Below are 13,299 nucleotides of genomic sequence, written 5' to 3'. Positions count from 1 at the left end.
AAATGATGGGACTTCAGAGGATGTTTGTTTTATACACAGGTTTCTATTGGTTTATATAGTGTTTTGTATAGACAGGTTTAGATTGGTTAATCAAGGGTTTGGTTTAGACAGGTTTAATTTGGTTTATCTAGGTTTGGTATAGACAGTTTTAGACTGGGTTTATCTAGGGTTTGGTATAGACAGGTTTATATTGGTTTATCTAGGGTTTGATTTAGACAGGTTTAGATTCGTTTATCTAGGGTTTGTTATAGACAGGTTAGGTTGGTTTATCTAGGGTTTGGTATAGACAGGTTTGGATTGGTTTATCTAGGGTTTGTTATAGGAAGGTTTAGATTGCTTTATATAAGGTTTGGTGCAGACAAGTTTAGGTTGGTTTATCTAGGGCTTGGTATAGACTGGTTTGGATTGGTTTATCTAGGATTTGGTTTAAACAGGTTTAGGTTGGTTTACCTAGGGTTTGGTATAAACAGCTTCAGATTAGTTTATCTAGGGTTTGTTATAGGAAGGTTTAGATTGGTTTATGTAAGGTTTGGTGGAGACAAATTTAGGTTGGTTTATCTAGGGTTTGGTATAGACAGGTTTAGATTGGTTTATCTAGGGTTTGGTATAGAGAGGTTTAGGTTGGTTTATCTAGGATTTGGTATAGACAGGTTTAGGTTGGTTTATCTAGGGTTTGGTTTAGACAGGTTTAGGTTGGTTTATCAAGGGTTTGGTTTAGACAGTTTTATGTTGGTTTATCTAGGGTTTGATATAGACAGTATTCGGTTGGTTTATCAAGACTTTGGAATAGACAAGTTTAGGTTGGTTTATCTAGGGTTTGGTTTAGACAGGTTTAAGTTGGTTTATCCAGTGATTGGTATAGACAGGTTTAGACTGATTTATCTAGGGTTTGGTATAGATAGGTTTAGATTGGTTTATCCAGGGTATGGTTTAGACAGGTTACAGTGTATATGTGTTTCACTAAGTCTTTCCCGGTATGTCAAAATCTGAAATTATGTGGTTTAACAAGGCTTGTGCTACTGGGCGATTTGGAGAAATGGTCACTTTTGTGTCACCCACCTCATCCTCAGACCACAACAAAAGCAAAGTGAAGTCACCCTATCATTTTCAAACATTGCTCCAAAGATTGGGACTGTACTCCATGTTTTTGCAGTATTTTGACCAGAGTTAATTCATAGGGATTTGTACTGAATTGTGATTTCTTGTGGATTGATATGTATACTTCACAGGTTACAGTGCTATGGACATTTGTCTACAACTTTTCTCCCATAACTTCCTTTCCAGACTTCAGCATCCTGACAATTAGTTGGAGTCTAAATTCAGCCAACAAATGGATTTTTTATATATTACTTAAGACAAGATTTACTTAAGTATGGCTCCATCTAAAAATTATGCAGAAATTAAATATTTCACACAACATTCACGCTTGATACATTTCTGAATTTGGATTGTGATTCAACTTATGACATAGGAAAAGAATTTGACCAGAATTGAAGTGGCTCCCTTTTGGCTCTTATTCCCTAAAACTGGTTTTATTAAGTCACAACATCAAAAATCAATCCCAGTCCTTATAGTGAATGACACCTTGTGATACTATTGTAAAGAGACTAGGTTCATACAATTTTGCTCATGGTATTGTCATAACATGTTGATGTGCTAGGCATACCTCAGCTTGTACAGGAATTTCTTAATGAGAGTGACCAAAATATCAAGCATAGTCTGCCTTATCTATTGTAAACATATTAATTTTTGTGGTGTGCTAATTTTCGCAGTTGCCTGAAGATCGCTAAAAATAGTACCAGCAAAAATATATTTACATTACCATGTCCTTTGACTGTTATAATCATGGTTCCCACAATTTTGAATAAAAACATCATTTTGTGTAAGGGTCATATCATTCAATGCAATCAAGTATGCATTTATAATAAGTCTATTTTAAAAACGTATATGGTAAAAGCACATGGATTCATGATTTTGTTTACACAATGATTTGTATCAATGGCCATAGAGCACCTGTTAAATTAAAGAATAGAAATAAATACCGTGAAAACATTCTATTCACAAAAAAAGAAAAAAATGTAAGTGTCAAACACACACTACATGTAATCACCGATAAAAGGTTACCGTTAAATACACACGCCAAGGGCTGTCAATAAAAAATTTTATCTGTAAACATGCAATTAAAATGTCAAAAGTTATCCCTACAATTAGCTACGGCTTCGGCAATTATATAAGTGAGTTCTTTTTAGTTTTAGATAAGTATATATACACTGTCAGTTTAAAATGTCCATAGGAAAACTATATATGTGGACTTGTCAATTTGTTAATTTTGTATTAACGGCTGTCATTAATTTATTGAAATTATTAACAGTAAAATAACTGATCAAAAGAGGAATCACACACTGCCGAGAATCTATTGAAAACTTTCTTTTCTTCAACCTTGAAAACTGTGAAAATTAATACCCGCTAACATGTTGACTTTTCAGAAACCACAGAAATCAGCTGCCGGGAAAATTAATATGTTTACATACATGAAGCTACACCCCAATTTTTTTTTAATCCATCCTATGGGGACCAAACTTTTTTGACAATAATTTTCTCTATCATGAAAAATTGAATAAACTTCCTCTACATGACTCTTAGATTAACCTGTACTTACCTGCTCTGACGATAAAGAAGTAAAATAAAAAAAATTTTTGGCATTTATTTCTTCTTAAATAAATAAAAATTACAATAATTCCTTTATCATTCACTTTGCCTTGTCTAATTGCCAAATTTGTTGTAAACAGAAATAGATTCAGTAAAATGAAATTGTGTCTAAATGGTTTTTATCATTGATAATATGCTTTTGTACTCTGTTTTACCTCTTTATTCTGAACAAACATATCAATAATGAATTTCAAATGGAAAGACATTGAAAATCTTCCTTATAGAACAACAGGAAGTAAAATGCTGTGTAGTTTTATCATACAAGCAGTGACTGAATGGAATAATTGATGGGTAGAATTCTAATTAAATTGTAATTTACACAAAATTATGGTACCTACAATATATCAGAAGGGGCTAAAAATAAGCTTTAAACTTAGTACCATTGTTTCATGTTTTTCAAAAACTTGAAGAGCAAACACACACAATGAACAGACATGATTTCATTCGTCTTTATTTTGGTGGTTTGGCAAAATGTTAAGTTTCGTAAAAAAGTTTTGAGACATTTTTATCCTGATAAGTATTGCAATATTTGTTCTCCATTTAAACCATTGGTTACAATATGAAAGCAATGGAACTGTGCTGAACCTGCAAACAAAGGTATATTCTCAATATCAACTTTTCAGTTTTTTTTTTTTTTTTTTTTTTTTGGGGGGGGGGGGGGGGTGGGGATATTTTACAATTTTACTAAACCACCAAAACTTGTACCCTATGATAACACAATGGTACTTTTCACTAAAATCTACTGGAAGGACGTATGTAGGACATGTTATACATTTAAATGGAGGTGCACAAGTTTATTAATATATCTGATCTTGTTATAGGCAAGGAAAGTTTGGTTGTGTGCAGATTTCCAACTCACATGATTCAAAAGTTTGAGCTCGAGGGCGATACCCGTAAGACACATCTGTAAAATCAAGTTTTTTAATAAACTTTGTAAGTATTGATAGTTAGGAAAAAGTACAGGATGTACTTTAAAGCTTCAAATTGAAATGGTGTTTTTTACAAAGTCAATTCATGGCTAAAAATTACACATTCAAGAAGAGGAGGTCTATATTAACTCACTGAAATCAAATGCCATCTCATTTAATTCAATTTAAAAAATTTGCTTGAACACATGTAAATTTCTGCCTTACATATCTTAGTCTTCAGATAGTATGGTTGTAATTAAGACCAGTAATATAACTGGACAATATCAATTGACAATTAAAAAAAAAATGATAAATTAATAATTTTCATATTAATAATAATTTACCATCAAGAAAAATAGGCTATTTACCTGTATCCATAGTAACTTTCAATGTTGTATAACTTTTTTTTCTAAATTGATTAAAACTACTGTACAATATATATTTTCTAAAGCTTTGTTAATCTTTCTATGTTAATTTTACCTGATTCAAAGTCTGAAGACTCTGAAACAAAGACAAATTAGAGTTATCTCCCTTTGAACAGTAATCTCAACAACTGTTCATCAACTAAGAAAAAAACAAACAGCTCACAGAGAAAAACAGATTATTTGTTGGAATGGGCAAAGAAATACATCTTATTTTACCATTCTTTAGCATGATTTAAAATGAAGTAAACATAAATGATACAACAAGTTCACACCCCCCTATTTAGTGTACAAGCAGTTCTATTGTGTTCTAACCACACACTGTTTCTCAATTTCTGCATGGCACTGATTTGACTATATATTTTCATGTAAGTATAGGAAACCATTAGTTATAATTAAAAGAACATTTCATGCAATTTATATGTTACAAATAAATCATTGAATGTATACAATCTAATTTTACTGAAAGAAAAATGATTGTATTGTTTTGGGTAGATGTATTATCAAGTCTTGTCAAATTTATCAATTATCTATTAGTGCACACTACAAAAATGATTGCAACAAACCCTTAAATATCTGAACCTCAATGAGACTTTGATTTTTCTACGGAACAAGTGTTGTAAACATCAAACTAATTTTATTTTACTTCATAACAAATCAATTTTTTTAGGCAAAAAACACAAAATGTAGATAAATTATTAAAATTTTGTAAAAAAAGTGATGGCCCAAAAATGTCCCAGTTCTTTCCCAGTCAGTTCGAGGCAGGGACATAAACTATGCTTACTTATAAACAGATCATGTACACATTAAGGTCTTTTCAAGCTTAATTTAGCACTAAGCACCTGCTCCCTTACTCCCAATTTTTGTGGATTCTAGAATGCTTATTTTTCTTTTAGAGTTTATTCTGTTGGTGTTTTGTCAGTTTTCTTGGATCATGAACATCTTTTTCTTAGATCTAATCATAGTATCCTTGCTTTTACTTCTACTTAAAATTCAGATCAGATTTTACACTATTAAGACAGGAAGCATTTAAGTTACAAGGACAGACAAGTTATTGCCGATATTGCTTAACTTACAAAAGGAAAATGGCCAGTAATGTAAATTTATACTTCATACAAATGTAACCTTTCAATATAAAATGGTAGACACAGTCTGGGCTTTTGGGCGAATGTCAGGATACAATTTTACACTCAATCATCGAAGAAAATAATTCAAAATGTCGCCACAGACAAACAAATTAGTCTATATTGTCAACCAAACATATATGAATAAAACCTGCTATATTGAAATATTGTGGAATTGCTTTCATTTCTAAGTATTAATAGTGGTGATATGTCGATGGTAGGTTTCATAAGGAAATTGTTCATATTAGTCAAGTTAAAATACAACCATACAAAAATGAAAATGAAGTAAAATACAGTATCTCATTCAGGATATTCCCTGCTCATGTTCAGCCATTTTTGTCTAATTTTTCGACTCCTCTGGTTTATCTATTTCATAGCATTTATATTTTTTGCACAGTGACCACCACTTTTCTTTTCATAATTTCATTAAACACACCGTAATATGTTATTTGGAAAGTTTAAATGAAATCCTTGTTATTTCTTCAGTGGTTTTAATAGATAAAACCTACTAAGACAAAACCTATGCAAAATCTAGTGAAATCCTTTCAAAGGCTTTTATCTTAGAAACAAGCATGCTGACTCATCTATTTTTTTCTTCTTATTTTGTTCTAGCGTGAAAGATCGTAAAATATTTCACAACCCTTTTATATCCTTGTTAAACAGAGCAATGAACATTCTTAAAAACATAATAGGTCTAAAATTTTACAACTGAAAAGTTTTGGTCTAGTTCAGCTTTCAAGACAGCTTAAGGATGTAGACATAAAGGGCACAACTCTTACAAATCATTGGAATGTTTGTATTCAGCATTTTACATCAATCTCATGTGAGCATCAAAGTAACTTGGACTGATTTCATTCTGCTTCAAATGAAAGCTTGATAAGCTTTTGTGAAATTGAATATGATACAAACACATTACTGATTTCAAGAGTAATGTCCCTTATCCTAGGTCTACCTCCTTTAAACAACAACAACAAAAATAATGCCATATACCAAGATACATGTACAACCACAAATCAAATTTCAACCAAATATTTATTAGGACAAATAACTTATTTCATAAAAATACCAAAAGGACCACATGACATCATTCTAAATCTTGATGTAAAAAGTCTAAAGTTCATGGCACTGCTAATGATCAGTACAATACTCCAATCCCTGAAATTTCGTAAAAATTACCTTCAGTAATAAGTGCTTTAAATTATTTCCCTACTTGAGATGGTAAAATTAGAATTTTTAACTTGCTAGCTTTGGAGTGGAGTAGTAATTGAAACCAAGAATAGGCTGAAGGAGAATCAGTTTTTCTCATGAAATCTTTCGAAAACTAAGAAAATGTAAAATGGCCAGAATAATTTCATGCAGAAATTTATCCCTGTCCAGTGGTTAAAAGCCTTGTGCATTTTGAATCATAGGCTTAGAAAGGGACAAAGTCCCGTAACCATGTAATGAAAAATCAAAAACAACTGAAAACAAAATGGAGCTTCTCGTCATGATTACAAAAATTCTACAAAAAAAAAATTACAAGCATTTGACCCGAGGACAGACAGACAGACAAACAACCTTATACCCTAATTATCCATCAAGAATTTAAATATGCAATTCAATCAAACTATGACTATGGCATTCAATTCTTAATATAGTAACACTGACCTCCACTTGCATCATTGCTTATGTCAAGGTCATTCTGTTTTTGTTTTTCCAGCCCTTCAAGTGAAGAAGCTCTGCGTATAAAACCCTGGTTTGCTTTCTCAGCTTCTAAAACATCCAGAATACAACCGTCCAGAGTTCGAGGTCGTAATGGAGGAGAGTTAACTGGAAGGGGTTGACCAGGCACAGGAAGTTGATTAAGAGGCATGTTCTCCTCTTCTGGAATAGGAGGATTTTCTGGATCAACATTTTTCTCCGGAGTCTTGACTTTTGTTCTTAGTTCCCTTCTGATTGATGGTAGCCTCAGTCTGAAACTCTTGTGACGATCTAAAAATAGAAACAATACAAATAAATGAGAGAGTGAACAGAGGGATACCTTCCTCCTTTCTCCTGCCCATTCTCTCCCTGTCTCCCTTTATCCTGTCCATCGTCCAATACATGTACACTACTGTCAACCAAAATTTTAAATGTCCCCACTTTTTTTTTTTTTGACCTACACTTAGAAATCGATGGTAAAGGAAAACTATAGACCAAACTTTACGACAAAAGTGATGACTTTTCATTCAAAATTGTCAACTTTCCTTTCATCTGTGGCAACATCCCTTCAGCACCTGCATATGGAGTGTTCATATCACAACTCATACGTTATGCCAGAGCTTGCCGAAACTATGCAGACTTTTTGTTTCGCACTAGAACTCTAACAAATAGGCTTCTGGAACAGGGTTTTGTTGATACAACATAAAAGTAATCACTAAAGAACTTTTATGGTCGTCATCACGAACTCATGGAATGCTATGATGTATCCATCTGCACTATAAAAACTGATTTATTCAATAGGTTATAGTTTTCTTTTCCTCGTTTGTCTACCCCAGACTTGACTTTTTATGAGCAACTCGGCGGGTGTTTCTAGAAAAGCAGAGGACGCTTACCCTACCGGTGCACCTGGTTCATGCTCCCAGTTTTTAGTGTAGTCCAAGTTGCTCATTTGCTATTGTTACTTGGTATGTATGATTTTAGTTACTTCATGTTGTGTATGTCTGTTTTCCATGTCTGGTCTTTGTCCCTGGATTACATTCTTTTGATTACCGCTATAACCTTGGTTCCCTTGATTACTCTTTCACAGTGGAGTCACTCATGTCCTCCACTGTGACTCCATCAATGTAAAAACCAGGATAAAATTGCTCAATTTCAATGGTTTTTGATATTTTTTCTGTCCTTAACTGAAATGTTATTAAACTACTAGAACCACTAAATACACCTTTGCATAAAGACAGGAGAAATTAGCTACAGACAGTTTTTGAAATGGTGACTCCATCGTGGAGAGTGGAGATGCTGTGACTCCAACCAAAATATCTCCACTGTGGAGAGTGGAAAAATTAAAATTTGTGCTGACAGTAGTGTATATATGACTGAATGTATTATATATAAACATGAATCCATTAGGTAATTCATACCCGTTAACCTACGGAAAAGTTTATGTGGGAGATCCTAACCCCTTGACAATATCAGATGAGGTAGATTTTTTTACGTAAAAGCAAATTTTAAATGTAAAATGAATCACTTAGTATTTATATGTATGTAAAAGCATTTTTTATGTAATATTTCAATCTTACATTTTTATGTGGGAGGTTATAATTTTTTCAATGACCTTGTGGGCGGTTATAATTTTTTCATTGACCATGTGGGAGGTTATAATTTTTTTCATTGACCATATGGGCGGTTATAATTTTTTCATTGACCTTGTGGGAGGTTGTAATTGTTTTCATTGACCATGTGGGCAGTTATAATTTTTTCATTGACCATGTGGAATGTTATAATTTTTTCATTGACCATGTGGGAGGTTATAATTTTTTCATTGACCATGTGGAATTTAGGTTACAGACCACCAATTCAACCAATGAGCATTTGGAACGTACGCAAAAATAGTCCTACGCAGAAATTACCCCTGTTCCTCATAGTGCTGTGAAAAAAGTTCTCATCTTATTTAAAAAATTTAAACAGTTTCTGAAAGGAAAAACATTTCTGTACATTTTATAGGTGCATTTTGCTTCTTGTGATGTGAAGCCTAATCTCCATAATGATTTTTAAATATACCCCTATCTTGTGAAAACACTGGGATTTCCCATGCTATTTATAGACCCTTCACTTCCGGTGACCAGTACTGCACTGCAAGTCTGCTAACCCCACATGCCATTGTGAGGATTGTGAGCTGACATATGTAGAATCATGCTGATATATAGTCCTCTGCAGGTTAAAGTTAAGGTAAAGTCCAGAGAAGCCATTGAATATTGTGAAATTAGCATAGAAGCCTATGGAAAGTGGAATTAGTGGTTTTTAGCCTGGAATGTTATAATTTTTTCATTGACCATGTGGGAGGTTATAATTTTTTCATTGACCTTGAGGGAAGTTATAATTTTTTTCATTGACCATGTGGGCAGTTATAATTTTTTCATTGACCATGTGGAAGGTTATAATTTTTTCATTGACCATGTGGGAGGTTATAATTTTTTCATTGACCTTGTGGGAAGTTATAATTTTTTTCATTGACCATGTGGGCGGTTATAATTTTTTTCATTGACCATGTGGGCTGTTATAACTTTTTCATCGACCATGTGGGCTGTTATAATTTTTTTCATTGACCATGTGGGCGGTTATAATTTTTTCATTGACCATGTGGGAGGTTATAATTTATTCATTGACCTTGTGGGAGGTTATAATTTTTTCACTGCCCTTGTGGCAGGTTATAATTTTTTTCATTGACCATGTGGGCTGTTATAACTTTTTCATCGACCATGTGGGCTGTTATAATTTTTTTCATTGACCATGTGGGTGGTCATAATTTTTTCATTGACCTTGTGGGAGGGTAAATAGGTATAGTAATTTTGACTATTTTGCTTTTCTGCAGGCATAACAATGTCAAATTAGAGGTTTAAACTAATTCTTACATAACAAGTACATGTATGAGACCATCGTGAAAATTGAATCTGTCACCATTCCAAGTCCCTTTGTTTTCCTCCATTCAATAATAAACACCAATTAACAAGTTCAAGAAGGTAGATCAAATAATATGAATATTTCGCATATGAACCACAAATATCTTGAAAGGGATCTGTTAAGAGGCTGTTCATGTTAAAATGTTTAAAATATTAAATATTATCCCACCATTTTTTTTTGCTTCAATGTAATGCATATATTATATATATTTAAAAAAATATAAAGTTTGTTTTTGGATGGTTCTGAAATGACTTTAAATTTCCCTAACAAAGCAACCAACTTTTGTTCAAATTAAAGAGTTATCTCCCTTTTTTCAATGAATTACAATGCTTTCTATGTAACTTATTTCTCTTTAAATGTTGCAGTTAATCAAAGACCAACATTCAACTTTGGAGAAAGGAAGCATTTGTGATGAGAAATAGATGGAAGTATTTTGAAAATGAAATTTGTCATATGCCCCCCCTCCCAGCCTGTTTGTTTTCATGGACACCCTCTTTTTATTGTAAATATTGAGATAAACTGATTGATTGTTAAACCCCAACAATCAATAAATCAATCTAAATATTTACAAATATAGACATCTAAATAGAAGATCTTATGTGGGTCATCTTTGCAAATTCAACATTTTTACAACTCTCTTGGGCATGATCAGATATAAGTACCAGGGTCATATGATAATTTAACCCCTCCAAAATACTGAACCCAGGGTTAAAATTTTCAATGATATTTTAACACCGCGGTCAGCACTGACTCCAAGGGTTATTTTAACATAACCCTACAGAAGAATATAAGGGGAGGTTAAAATATGGCAGCATGGGGAAATTTATCAAATGGGGTAGGTTTAAATAATGCAGCTGAGGGTAAATTGATCATAAGTGCCTGAGATTCCAAACTTTTAGGTCAGAAATTGAGTTCGGAGTATTCAGACTTTTCTGACCTAAAAACAATATATTTGGCCTAAAATCAAGGGTTTGGATAAAAATTCTGAACAGAATTTGGAAAAATATTTGGAATTCTGCTGTCTATTTGGAAAAATAATTTGGAATTCCAAGCTTCATTCCGAATATTTGAACAGAAATGTGAATAAGCTTGGCATTAGAATATCACAGCAAGGTGAGCCAGTATAAGAATTTGTAACTCATACTTACAAGGTTAACTAAGAAAATAGCATTCTGCTCTTTTAACTCAAGGATAGATCTAGAAATTTCTATTAGATGAGGTGGTGTAAAAAATAATTAATAGCAAATTAGACCAATGGAATAAATTTGATGAGGTACAATTGAAAAAAAGAACTCAAGCAAGAAGATAATATCATTTCCAGTTCTTCAGGGGCATTTACAAGGACTTTGAACAGTTGCTTGAGCATCATTTTTGGCAGTCTTGTCCCTGTGGCAAAAGAATAATGGAAATGACACACAGTTGGGAAAAGTTTATACCATTTTCAAGGTTTATTTTTAAAATATAAAGGTTCAATTTTTGGATTTGCACTACTTCTTACAACAATAAAAGTTAATGTCTACTGTAATTGAATGTTTATAGAAGAATGTGTAGTAGAGTGAAGACACAGGGGTGGGGGTGAGGTGGGGACGGAAAGTCCAAGAAACAACTGAAGACTAGAAACATGGTGATCAATGAATTGATATCCCCACTCCCAATCCCCTTTGGATACCCCTCACCCCCAAACCCCCTTTGGATAGCATGCACCTTTTCAATTCCAGACTGATTTGGATCATAACCTTAAATAAGAAATGCATGATGGGACCATATAGTAAAGACTTAGTCAAAGTTTCATTAATTCCATTCAGTGGTAAAAAGTAATGGATAAGAGATAGGTACCCCTCTGTGTAATGGAAGGAAGGAAGGAAGGAAGGAAGGAGGGAGGGAGGGAGGGACAACGTGGAATACAACTGGCCCTAAGAAAGTATAAAGCTCTTATCATCCCATCACAGAGCATGCAATTATGATGTTCAGGGAAAACAGTTGGTCTCCCCTTGCTTGAATAACAATAACCAGATGAATATCCTTGACCATGAAAAATCTGACCAAATACATTGTAAAAACTCATTCATTAACCATGTATCTACTATGCAAATAATGGTCCCTGGAATGTCATAAACAATTATTGCTATTTAAACTTTCGCTCCCTCAAGTTATTTATAACTCAGTACACAAATACTAAGTGTTGACCAAAAACTGATTGATCTGTGATCAATAGGTGAACAAAAACTTGAGTTCAAATATATAAAATGACTGATGATTGATTCGTTCATATTTCGAAAAATTTCAATAATTCAACAAACTGTCTGTTTTTGTACTTTTCTCTGGTCTTAAAACTGATGAGTGAATTATTTTGTTTGCATTTTATTAAAGAAAACTTAATTTCTTTTAAAAAAAATATTTTTCCAAAAATTCATTAAAACACATGAATTATTAAGAGAGTGAAATGAAACAATTTTAAAATACATTGATCAATCAAGAGATATGCGATATAAAAACAAAAAGGTCACCAGTCACAGATCATTGATCAATAACTGACTTATAACTGATTGTCAACAAATAACAGATCCCAAAATAATTGAATGGACCAGTAAAAGCTCACATTCATGTTTTATTTTTAGATCATGTCCTCGTTATGACTCCGGCAGGTACAGATCAAGGTACAATCAATTCACATGAAGTAAGCAGATATAATTTGTAAAAGAGTTCATGTGAAATTCATGTGAAAGGTGGCTTCACACATATTTCATGTTTAGTGAATTGTATGCCATAATCATGTTGATTTCATGTGAAGTTCACATGAATTTCATGTGTACTTTGATTCACATGAATTTAATATCAACAATATTTGCCTGAAAACCATTCCTAATTCAGAACTCCTTTTAGATAATAATGAAAATGTCAATGTGTGACAAAAAATGAAAACTTATTTAGGAAGCTCTATTGAAGTAATGGGAGATAATTTTGTCAGTAGATGAAGTTTAAGGTCTCAGTATCGTATTAATTTTCCCATAGACTTCTATTGTGAAGTGCATATTTTTTAGGATTTAAAAAAAAATATGTAAATTGAATCAATAAAACTTTCACTTACGTAGCATTTCTAAGGACATATAAAAAAATAATTTCCCGCAAAGAAAATCGGGCAAGTCAACGAATATCGGACAGAACAGTAGTCTTGAACTATAAATAGCTATTTTCCCTACTTTCACTTTCGTTTTGCACTCACCAAACCAACCTTTTCAGTGGAACATTTTTATCTTATTATGTTAATTTTTCTTTTAAAAATGTTCATCATCTTACAGTTTGATGTTTGCTCTATTTTATAAGTCATTGTTCATATCTTTTGACAAAACATTAGTTTGTAGAGAGGCAAAAAGAAAATGCACTATATTATTAGCATCCATGTTTTGACGTAAATCCGCTCAGGGATATGCAATACGATACTGGTACCTTAAATCATGTCATGATCATACAAGATATATATTTCAAGATGATACAGCA

At 32.7% G+C, this 13,299-nt stretch overlaps 1 protein-coding gene across 4 annotated transcripts in view; it reads right to left on the bottom strand.

Annotated features, from left to right (window-relative positions):
• The window catches only part of LOC148602276 (voltage-gated inwardly rectifying potassium channel KCNH6-like), a 127,905-nt gene that overhangs the window by 47,680 nt on the left and 66,926 nt on the right, over window positions 1–13,299 (bottom strand). For 2 of the 4 annotated variants that reach the window (XM_088553904.1, XM_088553900.1), the window contains exons 4-6: window positions 6,811–7,134; window positions 4,098–4,118; window positions 3,569–3,613 (exon numbers count right to left, since the gene is read on the bottom strand). In XM_088553904.1, coding sequence (XP_088410030.1) covers window positions 3,569–3,613; window positions 4,098–4,118; window positions 6,811–7,134 — 390 coding nt within the window. The remainder of the gene's footprint in view (window positions 1–3,568; window positions 3,614–4,097; window positions 4,119–6,810; window positions 7,135–13,299) is intronic. The other 2 variants (XM_088553901.1, XM_088553903.1) reach the window with 2 other exon arrangements.

This window comes from Perna viridis, chromosome 11 (genome assembly GCF_037379345.1).
Source record: "Perna viridis isolate PV_CMFRI_1.1 ecotype Kerala chromosome 11, ASM3737934v1, whole genome shotgun sequence".
Taxonomy (NCBI): domain Eukaryota; kingdom Metazoa; phylum Mollusca; class Bivalvia; order Mytilida; family Mytilidae; genus Perna; species Perna viridis.
Note: the sequence above shows the minus strand (reverse complement) of the source record. Positions and strands in the feature narration are given on the sequence as shown.